At 40.9% G+C, this 22681-nt stretch overlaps 1 protein-coding gene and 1 pseudogene across 2 annotated transcripts in view; both read left to right on the plus strand.

The window, feature by feature from the left end:
• RHBDL2 (rhomboid like 2) overlaps positions 1-22681 on the plus strand; it is a 51236-nt gene that overhangs the window by 26038 nt on the left and 2517 nt on the right. For both annotated transcript variants that reach the window (XM_061122324.1, XM_061122323.1), the window contains exons 4-6: positions 1461-1573; positions 16263-16363; positions 17963-18023. In XM_061122324.1, coding sequence (XP_060978307.1) covers positions 1461-1573; positions 16263-16363; positions 17963-18023 — 275 coding nt within the window. The remainder of the gene's footprint in view (positions 1-1460; positions 1574-16262; positions 16364-17962; positions 18024-22681) is intronic.
• LOC133041554 (NADH-cytochrome b5 reductase 3-like) lies at positions 1581-8474 on the plus strand (annotated as a pseudogene).

Consider the following 22681-nt stretch of genomic DNA (forward strand, 5'->3'; position numbering starts at 1 on the left):
CCTGTGCTATATAGGTGGTATATTATTGATCAGGTACTTTTATATCCATAATCTTGTTTGATGCAACCCTTGGACTAGGCAAGAACTGCTTCTGCTGTTTTATGTGAGGCTTACGGGATGTAGTCATTTGTAGAGTGAGATCTCAACCCATTAGTGCTAACTCCAAGTCCAGTGTACTTTGTATTGTATTGTAACTGCCTACTACTGGTATTTATGTAGGAAAATAAATGAGAAGAAACCAAATTATCACCAAACTAGAATTGTGTCCCCCAAGTTGTGTGGTGTTAAATGTTCCCTTTAAAATGTGAATTGTCAGTGCCTTCCTCCCCACCTCTGCCAAAGTTAAAAATGTAATTCATCAACATTTTGATGGGTGTAAAATAGTTTATTTAGAATAATACAAGCAATAGGTGATGCAGTGCCTGCCTTTCAGTTTTGCTTACAGTCTCTTAAATGCTAATAGCCTTTTATGACCTCACTCAGAATTCTGATTCACCATGCCCCCTCAAAAAAACTAAAGCATTTTGCTACATAGCAACTAAATTAAGGATTACTGTTATATGGAAATTTGCCAAATGACATTCAGAGAGTTTCCATAGATGCTTGTGGGGTTTGACAAGCAAAATAATGTCAATTTCACTTAAAAATATTTTTCCATGTTTATAAACTATAATAAAAAGCATTTCTACTCAACAATGTTATATACCAAATTATAGTATATTTATGTGAGAGAAACCAAGTTTAGCTAGTGTTACTAGGTAAACATTTTTTTTTCCCCATTCTGGTAAACTTAAAACCTTTTAAATACAGAACTGGGAATGGGAATGAAGTTTCTCCTGCCATATCTGTTTTATTTATTTCTTTGGCTGTGCCAGGTCTTAGCTGTGGCATGTGGGATCTAGTTCCCTGACCAGGGATCAAATCCAGGCCTGCTGCATTAGGAGCGAGGGCAATCTTAGCCACTGGATCACCAGGGAAGTCCCACCACCTCTGTTTTATTAAAGACTACCCTGAGCTTGCAAGAGATGTTTAAAAACCTACTGAAATTTCAACTCAATATGAGTGAATTAGTATTCTCTCAATACTACTGTGCAACTAAAACAAAATCAAGTGCTGAGGCTGACATGTGATGGCAACTGTCAGCTAAACCCATAATTGCAAGCTTATATTCCATTCCTTGAAGCTTCCTCACTGCTCTCTATTTGACATTATCAGTAATTATTGTAAAACAAAACTTATAAAGTAAATGTATATTTCTAAAATGTCCTTTTATCTGCTTCACATATTGAAGCTCCATGTAAGATTTTATCTCTTTAAAAAGTCACCTAAAAAAATTAGAAAATGGAATTCACATTAAGCATGTTCTTAACTGGAAACAACATATCAATGCCTGTTAACCTCCCAAGGAAATAACTGCCTGTGCTAGTCATAATGTTTGACAATGGTGTTTGTCTCCGCAGAGTTCAGCACATCCTGGGGAATCTTATTATGCAGCTGAGTCTGGGTATCCCCTTGGAAATGGTCCACAAAGGCCTCCGAGTGGGGCTGGTGTACCTGGCAGGAGTGATAGCAGGTTAGTGTTCCGAATATAACACAGAATCAACATCTTTGGACTCTTAGGAGGTAATAAGCAAAGGTAATAAATTTTTAAATCAAGATTTGTGGCATTCTTAATATATGCTAGGGCACCTGGTAAGTTTAGAAGTTAGTTAACTAGAGATAAGCATATCGAGAGGTCTTTGTGCCCATTCTCAGGTACCTCAGAGTCAGAGTTCTGCACAATTGGAAACTGTGAGTGCTTTGGTGTTCAGGTGTATATACTGGATAAAGGATAAAGCCAGAAGGTCCTTATGTCCCAAGACTAATGATTTTGGGAAATAACGTGATCAAATTTGCATTTAAGAAAGATAACTTCAAGAGAACATTGAGAATAGCTAAAGGAACCCAAAGACTGGGTAGGAACTAGCATCCTGGGACTAGCAGCATATGCCAATGATCTCTCAAATTGAGTATGCCAAAAATTCATTAGGGTGTGGGCAGGAAATATAAAGAATTCCTATCTATCCATTTCTTTATTAGAAACTTCAAAAAATTAAACTTTTTGAGATAATTATAAATTCACACTGTAAGAAAGAAATACCTATAGGTCTCATATACCCTTTAACTAGTTACCCCCAATGATAACAGCTGACAAAACCATAGTACAGTATTCTAATCAGGATGTCCACACTGATACAAAGTACAAAATTTCCATCACAAAGATTCCTCACAGTTTCACTTTTATAGCCATAGCCCTTTTTCTTCCATCCCCCTGGCAACTCCACTAATCTGTTCTCTGTTTCTATAATTTTCTCACTTCAAGAATATAAATGGAAAAAAAAAATATAAATGGAATTTATATAAATGGAATAATACAGTGTATAGCCATTTAGGATTAGCTTTCTTCACTCAGCATAAGTCTCTGGAGAGTCATGTAGGTTGTTGCATATATCAATAGTTTAGTCATTTTTATTGCTGGGTAGTATTCGATGGTACGGATGGAATACTACCATTAGTTTAATTGTTCACTCACTGGAGGATGTCTGTATTGTTTCCAGTTTTTGGTTATTACAAATAAAGTTCCAGTAAGCATTTGTGTACAGGTTTTTAAAAACTCAAGTATAGTTTTGTGAACTTGAGTCTTCATTTCTCTAGGATAAATGCCCAAGAGCAAGTTGGTTGAGTTGTATGGTAGTTGCATATTTAGTTTAAGAACCAGCCAAAATGCTTTCCAGAATGGCTGTTCCATTTCACTTTCCTCCCAGTACTGCGTAAGCAATTCAGTTTTAAACATCCTCACCAGCATCTGGTGTTGTCACTATTTTTTAAAACATTTATTTATTTTTGGCTGAGCTGGGTCTTTGCTGCTGCACCCAGACTTTCTCTAGTTGTGGCGAGTGGGGGCTACTCTGGCTGTGGTGTGCGGGCTTCTCATTGCGGTGGCTTTTCTTGTTGTAGAGCACGGGCTCTAGGCACGCAGGCTTCCGCAGTTATGGCACATGGGCTTAGCTGCCGGGCAGCATGTGCAATCTCCCTGGACCAGGGATCGAACCTGTGTCCCCTAAGTTGGCAGGTGGATTCTTAACCACTGGACCACCAGGGAAGTCCACTCTCACTATTTTTAATTTTAGCTGTGCTCACATGTGTGTGATCTCATCATGGTCTTACCTTGCATTTTCCCTAGTGGCTAATGATGTTAAACATCTCTTCATGTGCTTATTTGCCATTTATGTATCCTCTTCAGTGAAATATCTGTTCGTGAATTTTGCCCACTATCTAATTAGATATTTTTTAACTGTTGAATTTTGAGACTTCTTTACATATCCCAGACCTAGTCCTTTATAGAATATGTAGTTTACAGATATTCTCTCAGTCCATAGCTTATGTTTTCATTGTCTTAGCAGAGTCTTTCATAGAGCAAAAGTTTTTAGTTTTGATGAGGTCTAGTTTATCAGCTTTTTCCTTTTATGAGTCATGCTTTTGGTGTCATGTCTAAGAACTCTTCATTGAGACGTAAGTCTTGAATTTATTCTCTATGTTATCTTCTAAAGTTACGTTTTGCACTTTACATTTAAATATGTGATTTATTTGAGTTGGTTAGTTTTTGCATAAAGCATGAGGTTCAGATTTTCTTTTTGTTTGTGAATTTCAGAATAAACTGCTGGAAAAGACCATTCTTCCTTCACTGAGTTGCTTTTATACCTTGTCAAAAATCAGGTGGTTGTTTCATGGAACTATTTCTGGGTTCTCCTTTTTGTTTCACTGATCAATGTGTCTCTCTCTCTACCAGAACCACACAGTCAGTACCACTGTAGCTGTAAGTCCTGAAATCAGCGAGAGGGATTCCTCTCATTTTTTGCTCATTTACTGATAAGTTGATGTATTTTTCTTTTAAAAACAGTTGGGTGTCTGTTTTTTCTGTGATAACAAAAGGCTTTCACTAGTAAGCTACTTTACAGATTTTGAAAAACAAACACAAAATATGTCCTTTTGAAGACATAATAGTATTTTTCTCTTAAGAAGTGAGAATGTAACTGCTTTTCTAAAAACATGCATGCTCTGAAAAGGGCATTTTGAAAACTGGCTATTGGAAATCATTCCATCATTATGTGGTTTTGCTGCTGAAGAAGATGAAGTAAATCTTTTAAGTTCACACTTAAAAAAGCCAGCAAACACTTTTCTCATCTGATTTAAAATTTCTCAGTGGAGAGTTTTAGTCAATTTTAAACTTACTGATTGTTAACACTTTCTGATTAGTTTGCAAGAACAACTGACTGATGTTAGGGAAGGTGGGAATTAATAGCCATATTACAACAAATTTTTTGGATAACTGGAATAAGCATAGACAATGACAGAGCTTCCCTGGTGGCTCAGAGGGTAAAGAATCTGCCTGCAATGCAGGAGACACAGGAGACGTGGGTTCTATCCCTAAGTGGGGAAGATCCCCTGGGAAAGGAAATGGCAACCCACTCCAGTGTTCTTGGCTGGAGAATCCCATGGACTGAGGAGCCTGGCGGGCTATAGTCCATAGCCTCATAAAGAGTCAGATGTGACTGAAAAGACTGAGTGTGAATGTGCGTGCATGTGCGTGTGCACGCACACACACACACACACACACACACACACTGATGGAATTCTTCCAGCTGAAACTGGACATCACTTTTTTAATTTCATATTTTAAGTGATTAATAAAAAAATTTCTATGGAAAATAACTGAACTTAAAAGTACATCTTTGCGGGGCTTGGTGGCGGCGACTGTGGAGCGAATGCAGAGTGGTGCCAATGTGGGGGCCCAGCTGGGCACACTGGGCTACGTGGCCCTCTCCTCAGTCTGGCTCCCATGCAGCCTCCTCGGGAAGCTGTTCCACTGCTTCGCTCCGGCCATCAGGCTCCAGAGTTGGGACGGCAAGTACCCGCTGTGGCTCATCAAGGAGGTCATCCGCCAGGACACTCGGAGGCTCTGCTTTGCTCTGCCATCACCCCAGCACATCCGGGGCCTCCCCATCAGCCAGCACACCTACCTCTCTGCTCGAATCAACAGGAACCTGGTCCTTTGGCCCTACACGCCCGTTTCCAGTGATGACGACCAGGGCTTTGTGGACCTGGTCATCAAGGTTTACTTTAAAGACACCCATCCCACGTTTCCCTCTGAAGGAAAGATGTCCCAGTACATGGAAAGCATGAAGACTGGAGACACCATTTGACTGCTGGGGCTCCAATGGGCTGCTGGTCTACCAGGGCAAAGCAAAGTTTGCCATCTATCTGGACAAGAAATCCAACTCTGTCTTCAAGATGCTGAAGTCTGTGAGCATGATCGCTGGAGGGACTGGCATCACCTCAATGCTGCAGGTGATCCATGCCATCATGAAGGACCCCAGTGATCGCACTATGTGTCACCTGCTGTTTGCCAACCAGACCAAGGACATTGTGCAGCAGGCCGAGCTGGAGAAACTGAGGAACAAACATTCTGCACGCTTCAAGCTCTGGTACACGGTGGACAGAGCCCCTGAAGCCTGGGACTACAGCCAGGGCTTCATGAGTGGGGAGGTGATCCAGGACCACCTTCCATCCCTGGAGGAGGAGCTGATGGTGCAGACGTGTGGACCCTTGCCCATGAGCCAATGTACCTCCCTGGACCATGTGGGCCACCCCAAGGAGTGCTACTTTGCCTTCTGATGGATGGGCCCTGGCCGCTGGGCCCACCCCGCATTCACTGTGCCCTGTCCGCACCCACTTGTCCTGCCACTGTTCATTACCACCACTTTCCCTCGCCTCTCCTGCTGTGGCTAGGTTCAGCCTGGCTTGCCCATGCCTGGGAAGTCACAGGGCTGGCCCTTTGCCTTTGGGAGCAGGGCTCTCTTACAGGTGGGCCGCTTCGGCCACCTTTAGGGCAGGTTCCTGTTTGGGCCTCACCACAGGTGCTTGGGCCCTTGCCCTTCCCCGCCCCACTCTCGCCCCCAACACACACACTACTGGGTAGAGTACACACACTACTGCCAGCACCATGTGCCCCACCCTCCCCAGAGCATCCCACACTCTGGAAATAAACATGAAGGTACCGGCAGCCCCTAGCTGCAGGTGCCAAGCCCCTACCCCCTGCCTCGGGACCCTTGCCTCCTCCTCCCACCTGCTGTTCCACCCTGGCAAGGAGCCTCAACAGCCCTTCACTCTCTCTTCCTAAGGCCCAGCAATCACAAATCCACCCCCTGGGAAGAAGGACAACCCCGTGCCGATATAACTAACAGTGTCTTGGGCAGTCACCATTTCATGTGCATTTGGCTTATTTCTGCTTCAGGGCCACTGCCAGGCCTCAGCATCTGACACTGCATGGCAGGGGACACCAAAATGTCCCTTTGGCAGGGGCTGCTGGGGTGAAAGCCTGCCCCCATCCCAGGGCCCAGCAGGCCTGGCCAGCAGGGAGTGAGGCTCTCCCTGGGGCTGGAGTGGGAGGAGTGAGCTGGCTGAGGGCCCTTCCAGCTGGCACATGGGCCCTCCCAAAACCTCAGCCTTTCCCTCAAAGACCCAAACCTTTGGGAGGCTTTGGAAGTTCCAAGCAATCGACCTCCGATCATGTGCCTTGGGGTCCTGGGCCGCCAGCCCTGGTGGCAAAGCTAAGACCATGTGTGTTTATTTGTCTGTCCCAGTACCCCCTTCTGGTGCTCTTGCCCCAGGTGGGGGAGATTTAGAGTAGTCTTTTTCCTGAAGGACGTTCTCAGTGGCCTTGACGTTGCTTTAGACCACAGCATGTTAGTCTCTTGCATATCAGCTTTTTCAGAGTCATTTATGAGCAAATATAACATTAAAGTAAAACTCTGCTGAGTTGAAAAAAAATCTCTGCATTTCTGTGGCATGATATTTAACCAGGGTTTTAAAGTACAATAATGCTTATTTAATAATGTGCACACGTGCTAAGCTGCCTCAGTCGTTTCACTCTTTGTGACCCTATGGACTGTAGCCCACCAGGCTCCTCTGTCCATGGGGATTCTTCAGTCAAGAATACTGGAGTGGGTTGCCAGCCCTCCTCCAGGGGATCTTCCCGACCCAAGGATTGAACCTGTGTCTCATGTCTCCCGCATTGGCTGGAGGGTTCTAACGCCACCTAGGAAGGCCTTATTTAATTAACACTGCTCATTGAAAGATTTTTTTTAAGACTAATTTTTAGAGCAGTTTTGGATTCATGGCAAAACTGAGAGGACAGTACTGAAGTTTCCCATTCATCCCCTGCCCCAACACCTGCATAGCTTCCTCCATTATCAACAGAATGGTACATTTGTTACAACTGATGAAATTACATTGATGGCATCATAATCTCCCAAAGTCCTTTAAAACTAGGGTTCATCTTTGGTGTTGTACATTCTGTGGTTTTGGACAAATGTACACTGACATGTATCCATCTATATACAGTATTATATACTTTTACTGTCTCCATTGTTTCCTTTTCCAGAATGTCATATAGTTGGAATCATACACTATGTAGCCTTTGCAGATTGGTTTCACTTAGTAATATGCATTTCAGTTTCCCCCATTTTTCTTATTTCTTGATAAGAACTTTTTGTATCATTAATGAAGAAAAAATAATTTAAAAATATCATGTTACCAGTATGTCCCATCCTTAAAAATTCTATGTTTGTGATTTTACAAAACATTAAAGTAGTAGTACATACATAAATACGTGTAATTTATAAGTGAATATACCTATACTGGAGAAGGAAATGGCAACCCACTCCAGTCTTCTTGCCTGGAGAATCCCAGGGACGGGGGAGCCTGGTGGGCTGCCGTCTATGGGGTCGCACAGAGTCGGACACGACTGAAGTGACTTAGCAGCAGCAGCAGCATACCTATATTGCAGAGGGTGGTTGTATTAGTTTTCAAGGCCAATATGACCTCCTCTTAACCACTCACATCTGTAACAATCCTGTTTCCAAATAAGGTCACATTCTGAGGTGCTAGGGTTTAGGACTTAAACATATTTTGGGGAGGGGGAGGACCCAATCCGACTCATGGCAGTGCTCAAAACTTTACCAATCACAACTGGGCCTGCTTCCTAGAGCAGTGGGGATGGAGAGTGGGTAGCCATGGCAAAGATGCGGTAAAGAGATGGGCTTGGCCAGTCTAGTGACGTAGCTGCCCAACTTACTTCCCTCCTGCCTTTGTGGATGCTGTTGTTCCACCTCCTCCTTGTGTTCCTGCACACGCTCGTTTTTCCTGGCTCCAGCATCTTCCCCCACAGCTGGGTTTCAACCTGTGGAATCAGCTGTGCCCCAGTTTCAGCGTAGAGAGAACGTGAATAACCTGTTCACATCCCCTGCCTATTTTTGCAATACCTTTTGGCAGGTATCTCTTTGCTGTGTCGGTCTCTCCCTCACACTGCTGCTGGTCACCTTCCTCAAACACATCCTTCCTAAAACATTTACAGTGGCTGATAGAAAGTTGAAACATCCAAGAATTTTTTTTTTTTTTGGGGGGGTGGGGAGGGGAGCTGGGCTGGGTCTTCATTGTGGCAGGTGGGCTTTAGTTGCCATGGGGCAACTAACCCAGGTCCCCTGCATTGGAACATGGATTCTCAACCACTGGACCAGAAAGTCCCTGAAATGTCTGAGATTGCTCTATATTACCCTCCACCATCTGGCCCCACTGCCTTTATTCTTTTCTCCTTTTTCTTCAGGGAAAGAATATATATGAAGATGTTAGACATGTTTATATAACATAAAACATTAAAAAATCACTTTTGAGGTATAATTGACATACAAAATTTTGTATATATTTAATGTATACAACTTGACAAATCTGGAGAAAAGTATACACCCATAAAACCATCACCACATTCTATGCCATACACATATCTATTATCTATGAAGTTTCTTCCTGCTTGTGTCTTTCTTGCTTTGCTTTTTATTTTTAAATGAGGGAAGCAGTAATACTTTATTTTTACCTTTTGACCCCTTTCACCTATTTCTTCCATTGCTTTGCTTTTTTCCTGGATTCCTTCATAGGTAACATAATTCTAGCTTCCCTATCCTTGCTCCCGGCAGTGTGATCACTGAATCAGCAGCACTGGCCTCAACTGAGATCTTGTTAACATGCAGAATTTTGGGGCCCCACACCAGACCTACTAACCAGAATTTACATTTGGACAAGTCCACAGGTGATTCATAAAAATTGAGGACCACTGGCCTGCACTCCAGACCTGCGTCCCCCAATCTGACTGACCATCAGAATCACCTGAGGAACTTGTTACAACTAAAATTATTCAGATCGCACACAGATCTACTGATTCAGAATCTCCAAGAACATGGCCCTAGGATCTGTGGGGTTTTTTTTTGCTTTTTCATTTTTCTGTTCAGTGAGGTTTTTTTTGGTTGCTGTTTAGTTGCTCTGTCATGTCTGTCTCTTTGCCACTCCATGGACTGCAGCCTGCCAAGCTTCTTGCATGGAATTTCCCAGTCAAGAATACTGGAGCAGGTTGCCATTTCCTTTTCCAGGGGATCTTTCTGACTCAGGGATCAAACCTGCATCTCCTGCAAATCTCCAGCACTGAGCCACCAGGGAAGCCCTTAGAGAGGTATAATCAACATATAATAACTGCTGACCTTTAAAGATTATTTATTTTTGGTTGCGCTGGGTCTTCGCTGCGAGACGCAGGCTTTCTCTAGTTGTGAGTCTTCGTTCTGGTGCGTTGGGGTGACTTCTCTTGTTGGGGGCACAGGCTCCAGGGGCTCAGGCTCAGTAGTCGTGGCGCGTGGGCTTAGCTGCTCTGCAGCACGTGGAGTCTTCCTGGACCAGGAACCCACGTCCTCTGCGTTGGCAGGTGAATTCTCATCCCGTACCACCAGAGAAGTCCACTGGTGACGTTTTGATACGTGTATATAACTGTGAAACTATCCACAGTCAAGGTAATGAACATTACTCCCCTCAGAGTTCCTGGAATCTGTGGGAATCACTTCTTCCTGCCTCTCCTTGTGCTCCTTCTGCCTTCCCCTGGCAACCATTGATCATCACAGATTAACTTGTATTTTCTAGAATTTTATATAAATGGAATCATGAAACATGTACTGTTTTTGGTTACTTATGTTATTCAGCATAATTATTCTGAGGTGTGTTCATGTTGTTGTTGTGTATAAACAGATGATTCCTTTTTGTTGCTGAGTAGTATTTCATTGTGGGAAATTTGTTTATTCACTCTCCAGTTGATGGACATTTGGGATGTTTCCAGTTTGGGGTTATTACAGATGAAGTTAGTATGAACACAGTACAGTCTTTGTGTGGACAAATGTTTTCAGTTCTCTTGGATGATTACCTAGGAACAGGATGGCTGGATTCTATCATAGGGTTATATTTAACTTTTGAGAAACTATCAAACTTTTAAAATAGCTTTTCTAAGATATATCAATAATTTGTACAACCTATAATGTGCCCAAATCAGTTGTCCATATATATATATGTGGGTTTATTTCTGGACTTTCTGTTGTGTTTCCCTCATATATTTGTATATCTTTACATCAATTCCATACTATCTTGATTAAGTAGTTTTCTATTAAGTTTTGAAATTGGGACACCTCAGTGCTCCAACTTTGCTCTTTTTCAAGTTGTTTTGGTTATTCTAGGTCCTCTGCATTTCCATGTAAACTTGAGAATCAGTTTGTTAATTTCTATAAGATAGTCTACTGGGATTTTGATTTGGATTGCAATGTATCCTTAGATCAACTGGGGGAGAATTGACATTTTAACAATATCAGAGTCTTCCAACTCAAGAACAAGGTATGGACTTCTGTTTATTTAGGTCTTTCAGAATTCCTTTCAGCATCTTCTTTAGCTTTCAGTATTTAGGGCTTGCACATTTTTGGGGTCATATTTATTTCTACATTTCATATTTTTGATGTACTGTAAATGGTACTATTTTTAAAATTTCTATTCCTGATTTTCATTGCTATTACACAGAAATACAGTTGATTTTTTTGGTATTGATCTTGTACCCTCTAAGCTTGATAAATTCACTTATTATTTCTAGTAGTCCAATAGTTTAACTGTTAAATAATGAACTTGTAAAGAGATTTAAGTAATAAAAAAATCTTGTATATTTGCCCATGTTCTTACTATTTCTAATGCTCCCTTATCCTTTGTGTAGCTTTTTCATCTAACATCTTTTTCCTTCTTACTGAAGATTTCCTTTAACATTTCTTATAGCATGGAAATGCTAGTCATCAATTATTTCAGCCTCTGTATGTCTGAAAAAGAAAATCTGTCTTTTGCCTTCATTTTTGTAATATATTTTGAGGTTTGGAGTCCTAGCTTGACAGTATTTTCCTTTCTTTACTTTAAAATGGTGCTCTACTGTTGTTCTCATTTGCATTGTTTCTGATGATAAATCTCTCGTCATCCTTATTTTTGTTTCTCAGTATGAAGCCTGTCTTTTTTTTTTTTTTTGATAGTGGAGTGCAGTTTATTACACCGGCGGGCCCAAGGCAGAGTCTCCTCTTAGCCAAGGACCCCGACCAGCATTTGTGAAAATCTTTTATACCCCATGTGTCCAAACCCACTACCCCAATTCCCTTGAGACTTACATAAACAAAGGAAGGGTAAATACAACTACAATAACCCCATCATTCACGTGTTATGTGTTCAAACAGTCAATAATCAATAAGCCCGCAGTTACATTCCGAATAGTTAATAACTGATAAGCCTGTGCTTACATTCTGATAGATAGTGTCCGGAGGCAGGGGTGATTAGTGTCTGTTCTTCAAGATTCCCCTGCCCAGAGGGGGGTCTTATCCTTCCATTGTCATTCCCACAGGCGCTAAGCACAGAGTTCAGAGTCCACTGGAGAGGTGGCCGCGCACGATCAGCACAGACAGGCCTGAGATGGAGTCCAGGCCCTATGAATTCCTTCTTCATTCCCCGCTCTTGATGCTCTTAGTTTCTATAATGAGCATCATTTATTGAGATATATTGTACCTTAGCCCTCCTGCCACCCACATGAGAGAATGCTATCAACCTCTGGGTTACAAAATTCACAAGGCATTGTAGGAAGCAGGGTCCACAAAGCAGTATGATCAAGATTACTATAACAACAGTTCATTAGACATGGCTTTCACTTGATTTTGCATATCCTCCAAGGCAGCAGATACATCTTCAGACAGGTCAGGGATGTACACACCATTCGCCAAAGTCCCTCCTTGGGCTGCTGTGAGTATGTCTAATGCCATCCTATTTTGAATTACTGCCTTCCTCATCTGAATCTGTTCTTCGTTCAAAGCTTGAATGGCTTTAGTACTGTCTAAGAGGGCCTGTTTAATGAAATTAGTTAAGGCCTCTACCTTAACCATGATATCCGTTGTCCCTACAGAGGGTATAAACAAGGCAGCAAGATAGTCATACCATTGGAACATAGATCGTGTCCATCTTGCATGCAGATAAGGCAGGTTTACTGGAGGCTGGTGTAGGCTAGGCTTAATTCTGCCATGGGCGAAAGCAAATCCTAATGTGCAACGCCGCACCCAGCCAACTGGTAACCATGGCCATAAGTTAAGCCCACAGAGCCACTGGGTCCCATTGGGGGCTACCCAGCGGATTCCATGAAGCCTGTCTTTTATTCTAGATACTGTTAAGACTGTCACTGTTTTGAAGATGTGATTTTGTTACGCCTTGTAGTTTTCTTCATGATTCCTGTGCTGGGTTTGTTGAGGTTCTTGGATCTGTGCGTTTATAGTTCTCATAAAACTTTGGAAAAAATTTGGCTATTATTTCTTCAAGTAATTTTTATCTGCCTTCATTCTTCTTTTCTGGGGACTCCAATTATGCACTTATTATTATAGATATTATGAGGCTGCTTGAAATTGACCTATAGCTCATTGATGCTGTATGTATTTAAAAAAATATTCTTCTTCTTTTTTTTTAACCCCACGGCATGGGGGATCTTAGTTCCCTGACTAGGGATTGAACCTGTGTCTCCTGGAGTGGAAGTGGTGAGTCTTAACCACTGGACTGCCAGGGAAGCCCCTGTGTGTTTTATTTTGGACAGTTTTATTGCCCCATCTTCATGTCCACTAAGCTTTTCTTTTGCAATGTCTAATCGGTCAATCAACTCAACTACTTTATTATTTCATCTTAGATGTTGTACTTTTCATCTTTAGAAATTTGATTTGAGCCTGTTTTATTGCTATTTAACTTTTGAACACATTGACTATATTTGAAATAATTATTTATTGCCCTTATTTGCTAAATCTTACACCTATGTCAGTTTTTTAAAATTACAATATAGTTGATTTAAAATGTTATGTTAGTTTTAGGAGTACAGAAGTGATTCAGTTGAACACACACACACACATTCTTTTTCAGATTCTTTTCCCTTATAGATTACTACTAGATATTGAGTATAGTTCCCTGTTTTATACAGTAGGTCCTTGTTGGTTATCTATTTTATATATAATAGTTGTATATATTAATCCCAGACTCCTAATTTATCTTCCCCCTTCCCTTTTGGTAACCACAAGTTTGTTTTCCATGCCTGTGAGTCTATTTCTGTTTTACAAATAAGTTCATTTGTATCATTCTTTACAGATTCCACATATAGACAATATCATGTACTTGTCTTTCTCTGTATAGCTTACTTCATTTAGTACGATAATCTCTACATCCACCTGTGTTGCTGCAAATGGTATTATTTCACTCTTTTTTTATGACTGACTAATATTCCATTGTGAGGCTTCCCTGATGGCTTGGTGGCAAAGAATCTGCCTGCAATGTAAGAAATGTGGGTTCAATCCCTGGGTCAGGAAGACCCCTGGAGAAGGAAATAGCAACCGACTCCAGTATTCTTGCCTGAGAAATCCCTTGGATAGAGGAGCCTGGAGGGCTACAGTCCAGGGGGTCGCAAAAGAGTCAAGACATGACTTAGCGACTAAACAACAATATTCCCTTGTGTATATATACCACACCTTATTTATCCATTCATCTGTCAATGGATATCTAGGTTGCTTCCATGCCTTGGCTATTGTAATTAGTACTGCAGTGAACACTGCGGTGCGTGTATCTTTTCAAGTTATAGTCCCCTCTGGGTGGGACTGCTAGATCATAAATAAGTTTACTTTTAGGTTTTTTTGTTTTTTTAGTTTTGGTAGGTTTTAATTGATTTTTCTCTCTTCAGCATGGGTCACAATTTCATGCTTCTTTGCATGTCTTGCATGTCTTGCGTTTTTGTTTGGATGCTAGACATTTTATCTTTGGATGGTGGGTATTAACTACTATATTTAACTACCCCAGCTCTAGCTTGTAGGTTAACATTTGAGAACAACTGCTTTAACCCTAACGGACTCCTTCTCACTGATCTTTAGTAACCCATATAACTTTGTTTCTTATGTCTTTGCTTTTCCAGATCCCTAAATCCTGGCCTTCTTCCCCCTTTTTTTCCTGTCCAAATCTTAAAATGTCTTCAGAATTTAATCAAAATGCTGTCTCCCCATGTGTACCCCAATGTTCACTGCAGCACTGTTTACAATAACTAGGACATGGAAGCAACTTAGAAGTCCATCAGCAGGCGAATGGATAAGAAAGTTGTTGTACATATACACAATGGAATACTACTCAGCTATTACAAAGAATGCTTTGAGTCAGTTCTAAAGAGGTGGATGAAACTGGAGCCTATTATACAGAGTGAAGTAGGTCAGAAAGAAAAACACCAATACAGTATATTAATATATATATATGGAATTTAGAAAGATGGTAACAACGACCCTATATGTGAGACAGCAAAGGAGACACAGATATAAAGAACAGACTTTTGGACTCTGTGGGAGAAGGCGAGGGTGGGATGATTTGCGAGAATAGCATTGAAACATGTATATTACCATATGTGAAATAGATCACCAGTCTAAGTTCGATCCACAAAACAGGGCACTCAAAGCTGGTGCACTGGGACAATCCAGCTGTGGCTGATTGATGTCAATGTATGGCAAAACCCACCACAATACTGTAAAGTAATCAGCCTCCAATTATAATAAATAAATTAATTAAAAAAAAAAAAAGCTGTCTCCCTCCTCTCAGAGTAGCAGGGCCTCCACCTTTCTGCTCAGAAAGTCATTCTTTCCTAAGTGCTTCCATAGCAAATTTATCACATTAAAAAAAAATCACAGTAATTATTAGACTCTGCATTTTTTGATAACTGTTTGATCATACATTTGTGATTTCTAAGGTCAGACACTTCCCCTTTTTTGCATTAAGTAGCTAGTTTTTAATGAGAACTTTTAAAAAAAATGATTTAATTTCTTTTTGGCTGCACTGGGTCTTTTTTGCTGGGCTTTCTCTAGTTGTGGTGAGTGGGGAGTCAGGAGGTACTCTGTAGTTGGCTTCTCATTGCAGTGGCTACTCTTGTTGCAGAGCATGAGCTCTAGGGTGTGGCATGTGGGCTCTTCCGGGACCAGGAACTGAACCTCTGTCCCTGCACTAGCAGGCAGATTCTTAACCATTGGACCACTAGGGCAGTTCTAAAGTAGGTACTGAATTGTACTGTATCTTAAAAAATGAAGGAGGGACTTGAAGGCAAGGGAATGACAGAACTAAACAGTATAGAGAACACTTCAGAGTTCGCATAAGGTGGTTTTAAAGCCTTATTTTGGTTCAGACAAGGTAAGATTGAATTAGCAAACAGAATTTCATCTTGCTTGGTGAAACTGATTGAATGGTATATTAAGAAGGATTCTGAGACTACATCTTGACTCCATGAGAAAGCTAGCCCATAGATAATAAAATGTTGGAATGTCTCAGGTATTTTGATAGTTTTGGTTAAGCGTGTAGGATATTTTGAAACAACAGCTAACAAGTATATAACACATGTCGGAGTATTCTAATCATGATGTACATGTAAACTCGTTTATTTCCCCTGACAACCCACTGAAGTAAGTTTTATTTAACACCTCCATTTTTATAGAAAGGGAAACAAAGGCATAGAGACATTAAAAAACTTGCTCAAGCCACACAGTTGCTAACTCTGGCTTCAGAGTATTTGTTTTTGTCACTGTTATATTGTCTTCATATTGAACATTTAATGTTTCATAATAATTGAGAGAGATCACATGGCTATACTTTTCTAGTATGGAAGGAACAAAGTGAATTTGTTGTTTGTTAATATAATGGCCCAAGCTTCCCCAACTTTTACCTTAGATTAGAAAGATTTATCCTTCATGATTCTTATAGTCATGTCTGAAGTTCTTTGTGTTTCATTTCTTTAGGATCCCTTGCCAGCTCCATCTTTGACCCACTCAAATCTCTTGTGGGTGCTTCAGGAGGAGTCTATGCTCTGATGGGAGGCTATTTTATGAACGTTCTAGTGGTAAGAATTTTGGGAAACAAATCTATGGACCTTAAGAAAAAATTTTAAATAATTACTGGTATTTGGTTCAGGGACTCTTGTTTATCAATATTTACTAAGCACACATCTTCCATCTGACAAGAGTTTTCCTTTCATCTCTGATCTCAAAAGTAATAAATACTAAATAATGTTCAAAATTGAAAAACAGAAAAGTCAAAGCCCCCAGTTTAGTATCTGTTACCAGTCTGATATACATCTGTTGAGATGTTTTCTGTATGTATTCAAAATTCTACCAATAGCAACACTACAAAAATGGAACTACCCTTACATTATTCTGCATCTTAACATAAAGTATCCTATCTACTCATAGGATACTTGAGTAGGACACAGAAATCCACCTCAGTCTTTTCAAGTGCTCCACAGCACCTTCTATATAGTAGCCCTACTTCTTCAATTTTTAATTGAAAGAAAAGATTCAGGGTGATTACAGCTTTTTACATTTCAAAACAATGCTGTCAGAAATGTTCTTTCCCCTGTCTTTTTGTAATTCCTAGAAGTGGATTTACTGGGTGAAGGCTTTACATTTTTATATATAAATGCCTCCAAAGTTGGCATACCATTTTACACAACCATGATATAGTATGTGAGATGCCAATAACTTTTTAAAACAGGATAAAATCCTGATTAAATTATCCCTTTAACCATGTAGGTATGCCTTAAAAATACTCTAAGAGGAAAAATTTGAAGCAATTAAAAAACTGTTCCAAAACTAGAAGTCACTTAGAAAAGTGTTTTTCAAACTTTGGGTTGTATCACATTAGTGGTTGTGAACTCAGTTGAAGGGATTGTGAAAATCCTTTTACACAAAAATTTCAGTATGCATCTTTTGTGTAATAAAGAGTAAGTACTGTTTATGTGTGTGCTGGATTGTTAAGTAAATTGTTACTGTAGGTCTTGGTCACAACAGTTTGAAAATAATTGATTTTTAATTAACACAGATGTTTTAGCATCTCTCTCTGGGAAGAGAGCTAGTAACTTTAAAGGGAAGGGACAGGTAATTTGGGTTGAAGTGGAGGTGTCTTTCTGAGTCTGCTTGGTCCTCTAGCAACACATGAGGGTAATGCAAGTTGGTCTGAGGTTTTTCGAAACTAAAATTAAACTGAGTGTTTTTGGACCAGTGTTTTAAATTTTTTAAAAATTATCTTAAAAAAAAATCAAGGTAATGCTCAAATTTTAGCTGTCTTTGCTAACTCCTACTTAGAAAGAGGGTAAAGCTGTATCAAATGAATATTAAACCAAAAACCTTGAAATATTTTCACCAGATTTAGTTTGACAGCATCTATTAACTATTTGTGACACATTAAGAGTTGATTTTTTATTACTTATAGAGTATTTCTTGCTATATCAAGGAATATCATGTTTCATTTTCACTCCAAAGTATATTGGCATTGTACTTCCCAAATACATTTGAAAACAACTGTTAACACCGGTGCTTTGATTGGCAAACATCTGACACACTTTATTTTAAATGAAAAAGCAGATGGAGGGGGCATACAGTTGAGATTTCCTTTGCCAATAGATAACTTATGTTATTATTACTGTCATTTATCTCTTTGCAAGAATTTTAAAGAAATGATTCCTGCTTTTGGAGTTGTCAGACTACTCATCATCGTTCTTATAAGTAAGTGTGTTTTGTGAATACTTCACATCTTCAAGTTTATGGGTTCAACCTTCAGAAGGCCTTATTTTTCCCAAACACATCTTACATGTCCTGATGGACACGTAGGATGACCGTTAGCCCAGAGTCTGAAACAGTGGTTCGGCTACTAGCCCGAAGTAGAAAGATATGAGTGGAATTTTCACAGACCCTGGTGGGTGGTTCTTAGAGGTGCCTGTTTCTGGGGTGTGGGGAGTTAGTAGAGTAGGGCTCGAGGTATTCCGTCCACTTCATCCACAATACCATCACTTATATTTTTATTTTTTAAAAATTTTTATTGGAGTATAGTTGCTTTACATTGTGTTACTTTCTGCTGTCATTTACTTTTTATTAAATTAAAAAATTAATTATTCAACTTTACTTATTTTGGTTGTGCCGGGTCTGTTGCCACGTGGGCTTTTCTCTAGTTATAGGGGGTGGGGGCTACTCTCTAGTTACAGCGCTTGGGCTTCTCATTCCAGTGGCTTTTCTTGTTGAGGAGCAGGAGCTCTAGGATGTGCGGGCTTCAGTAGCGGCAGTGCTAAGGCTCCAGAGCATAGGCTTAATAGTGGTGGTGAATGGCCTTAGTTGCTCCATGGCATGTGGGATCAAATCCATGTCTCTTACATTGGCAGGTGGATTCTTTACCACTGAGCTACCAGGGAAGCCCTATTTATTTCTGACTGTGTGGGCTCTTCATTGTAGTGCGAAGGCTTCTTTAGTTGCAGTGTGTGGGCTCAGCTGCCCTGTGGCATGCGGGATCTTCATTCTCCTACCAGGGATCCCACATTCTCTGAATTGGGAGGCAGATTCTCACCCACTGGACAACCAGAGAAGTCCCTGTCATTTATTTTTTATACACTGGATTTTTCTCATTCATAAACTAGATTCTGTACACGATTTTGTTTGAAAGGGAAAACTTAAAAGCTATTCAGGTTATCCATTTTCTTCTTCAATTTCTACATTTTCAGATTAAAAACAGAACTGATCTAGGATGTAAGCATGGAGCGGTGGCTGAGGACTGAAGACCTGAGCAGAGGTGGAGGAAGAGAGGGGTCAGGGAATCGGGGATGACTGACGTGGCTTTGGAAATCTCAAGAATGGTAGCGGGGAACGACATGCTCAAGGAGCTTAGGAAGCCTCATTCTGGAGAAGAGGTGGAATTTAGGTGGGTCTGAAAGTCAGGATTTTGGATGATGGCAGACCATACAGAGCAGAAGCAAACAAGATCAAAGGCAGGGCTTGTAACTTGTATTTCCCAGCCTGCTCCTGCTGCAGCTCTATCTGCACAGAGGGTGTGGGGAGAAGGCTGACCTTAAGGCTCAGACTTGAAGACAAAGACAGAAGTGACATTTGATACAGGCTACTTTTGGCTGTCAGGGCTTCCCAGGTGGCGCTAGTGGTAAAGAACCTGCCTGCCAATGCAGGCAACGTAAGAGACGTGGGTTCGATCCCTGGGTTGGGAAGATACCCCGGAGGAGGGCACAACCCACTCTAGTATTCTTGCCTGGAGAATCCCATGGACAGAGGAGCCTGGTGGGCTACGGTCCATGGGTTGCAAAGAGTCTGACATGACTGAAGAGACTTAGCACACGCACATGCAATCTTGGCTGTCCACATAGTAGGAAAAAAATGATCCTGCAAATTGATATCAAGTGTTCCAAAAAGAGACTAAGTTTAGTTTATGAATGGCATAATTATAAAACAGTATTTCACCCAGATAGAAAAGAAGTGACTTGTTTGTAGTTTATACCATAGCATATATAATGTTTTTCTCCATAGACATCTCCGAGAAATTTAAAAAGAGGGGAAGTAGTCAGCACAGGAAGGAAGGCAGATGTCTGGGAGTTAGTTAAGAGGAATCACTGTGTGGGCTGAGCTACGTGAGTTGTTAAGGGTCACAACCAGAACCAAGGAACAAGCCCTTAGACAGAAAAATATTCTTATACAAGTTACCTAGGTTTTCAGTTGATCTGTTTCAATAATGACATTTGTAAAATAAGCCTCAAACTCTCAGTGGGGAAATGATTTTAATTCTCTAATACTCTTCAATGGTGGAGTAAAAACCCTTTCCTCATGCACAAAGTTATCTCCAAATACAGTTTATGTAACATTCCGTCATTCTTGAGGTAAGTAATACAGTCGCTGAATAATGTGTTTTTTTTTTTTTTTGCAACTGACTCATACATGTTTATTGAGCTAAATCAATAGGGCACAAAAGAAGCTCAGAAACTTTCCCACAATACAGAAAAAATTATGGGCTCTTATCATATCCTACAAACACAGGTAGGACAGCTAACATCAACCTTCCCCACATGACATTTTTTCTAAAAGTTTTTTGGCCTGGTTGGGGTTTCCCTGGTGGCTCAGCTGTAAAGAACCTGTCTGCCAGTGCAGGAGATGCAAGATGCGGGTTGGATCCCTGGGTTGGGAAGATCCCTTGGAGAAGGAAAGAGCAATCTGCTCCAGCATTCTTGCCTGGAAAATTCCATGGACAGAGGACCCTGGCAAGTTACAGGGGTCCTGCCTTTGGGGTCCGAAAGAGTCAGACACAACTGAGCATGCATGCAGACACACCTACAACAAACTCCAGATTAATGAAACACAAATACATTTTAATTTTAAACACGTTTCCTTGGGAAAATTTATAGCTTTTTTTAAAAAATGGTAAATATTATTCTTAATTGTGAAGGACAGTTGGCCTTAAGGACTTCCTTCATTAAGCACCAATTTTTAAATGTGTTTTCTAAAAAAGCAACTGAGCTTCCCTGGAAAAAGTTCAGGACATCTCGATTTTCATCCTTCAAAAAACCCATATAAAGGTAACTCCCTTAAAATGAGTGTTAGGTTTTACTGAAGATAATGATTTGGTTTATTGGAATAAGGGCTTCTTTTCAGGTGGGAAGACAGGTCTCAGTTTAGAGACTGCAGCAGTTTAGAAGTAAACTCCCCTTGGAAGCAGAAAGGGCCAGGCAGATACAAGTCAGAAGGCAGGAGACAAACTGAAAGGAGAAACTGACATGCTAAGAGTTACATAGTTTTTGAAAGGAGGCCTCCTACTGTGAAAGTCTAGACCACAGTAACTGTTTCTAGTAAGTCTTCCTTGTGGTGGTTTTCTTACGCTTTCCTAGCACTTTATCTGTTATTTACACTCCATCAGGAAATGCAAATGACTTAAATACAATAATAGCCATATTTATAGCATTTGGTGTGATAGTCATTTACAATTAAATTAATATTGAGTACTTCCTCGACCTCAATTCCTACCCAGTGACTTCAGGGTCAATATTATATTGAAAGGGAAGCTAGCCAGAACACATGGTCCTGATGCTATTTTCCCAAAGGCAAGGACTAGGTCTTTCGGTCTCCTAGGACACTCACTAAGTAGAGCATAGGGTATTGGGGGACGGGTGTGGAATGGGACAGTTGCAGGACATGTTTCCAAGCACACATGTAGGGCAGAGTTCTTCTAACCCAAGAAGCCTGGAAGGTCCTTTAGCATCACCAACATGACTTATTTAAGGAATGTCTAAATTCTGGCTCTTACTGTTCCATTATTGACTGTGGAATCACTTCCTTTCTTGGGCTGTCTTCTGTATTCCTGATGGTAATTATGAACGGGTTAATGGGTAGGCAGGTCTCACTAAGGGGGCCAAAGGTCCCCAAGCTGCAGGAGGAGATAAATGGCAAAGGATTTTTCTACATTCCTTTGCTCCAGCTTTAGCCAGGTAGGAGACTCCTTTAATTCTGTTGCAATCGGCTGTTCCTCAAAGTTACTTTTTCCCAACCTTGAGGGGCTGATTGCCCAACAAAAGAATACATCTTACTCATGGGAGTGTTTTTCTTAGGCTATGTTAATAAAACTATGTATCTTGCTTGGAGGTCTGTTTTCCTTTAGTATCTTGCCTGGAGACATCTGGGTCCAGAGATGACTCCCCTTGTGTAGATATGTCTGTTGTGGGAGAGACTGCACCCGGTACAACTCTCTGAGCCTTGAGGTGTTTCTTTTATCTATGATCAACTGCTTGCTAAAGCACCTAAGATGACTTGCAAAAAACTGGAAAGGGGCTACTCTCCTGCCCCCTTCTGATGTTTATGTGAGAAGCTTTCTCTATCTCTTTTATACTTTAATAAAACTTGGCTACACAAAAGCTCCAAGTGGTCAAGCCTCCTCTCTGGCTCCACATCAAAATCCTTTCCTCTGGAGGCCAAGAATCCCGGCATCATTCACGGCTCAGAGCCACAACCTTCCATCTTGGGGGCTCGCTCGGGATCTTCAAGACAAGGTGTAAGCTTTCATCTTTTAATTTGGGGTGATTAGGTGGGTGAGAGTGAAGCCCCCACAGTCAGACGGCTTAAGGTTCAAATCCCACCACTGCCTCAGAGCTATGTGGCCTTGGTCGAGTACTTAGCCTGTGTGTCTTGGTTTCTTTATGTATAAAACACCAGGTCTTTCCTCACTCGAGGTGGTGCAATAGCAGTAATTAGTTTGCCTGCCTGCTTCTGTCTTTGCTACTTTAGAGTATGTTTTCTATACGGCAGCAAGAATCAGCTTTTAAAAATGTGAGTCAGGGGGTTTCCCTGGTGGCTCAGTGGTAAAGAAATCGCCTGCCACTGCAGGAGACACGGTTCGATCTCTGATC

The sequence above is a fragment of the Dama dama genome, chromosome 20 (assembly GCF_033118175.1).
Source record: "Dama dama isolate Ldn47 chromosome 20, ASM3311817v1, whole genome shotgun sequence".
NCBI classification, from domain to species: domain Eukaryota; kingdom Metazoa; phylum Chordata; class Mammalia; order Artiodactyla; family Cervidae; genus Dama; species Dama dama.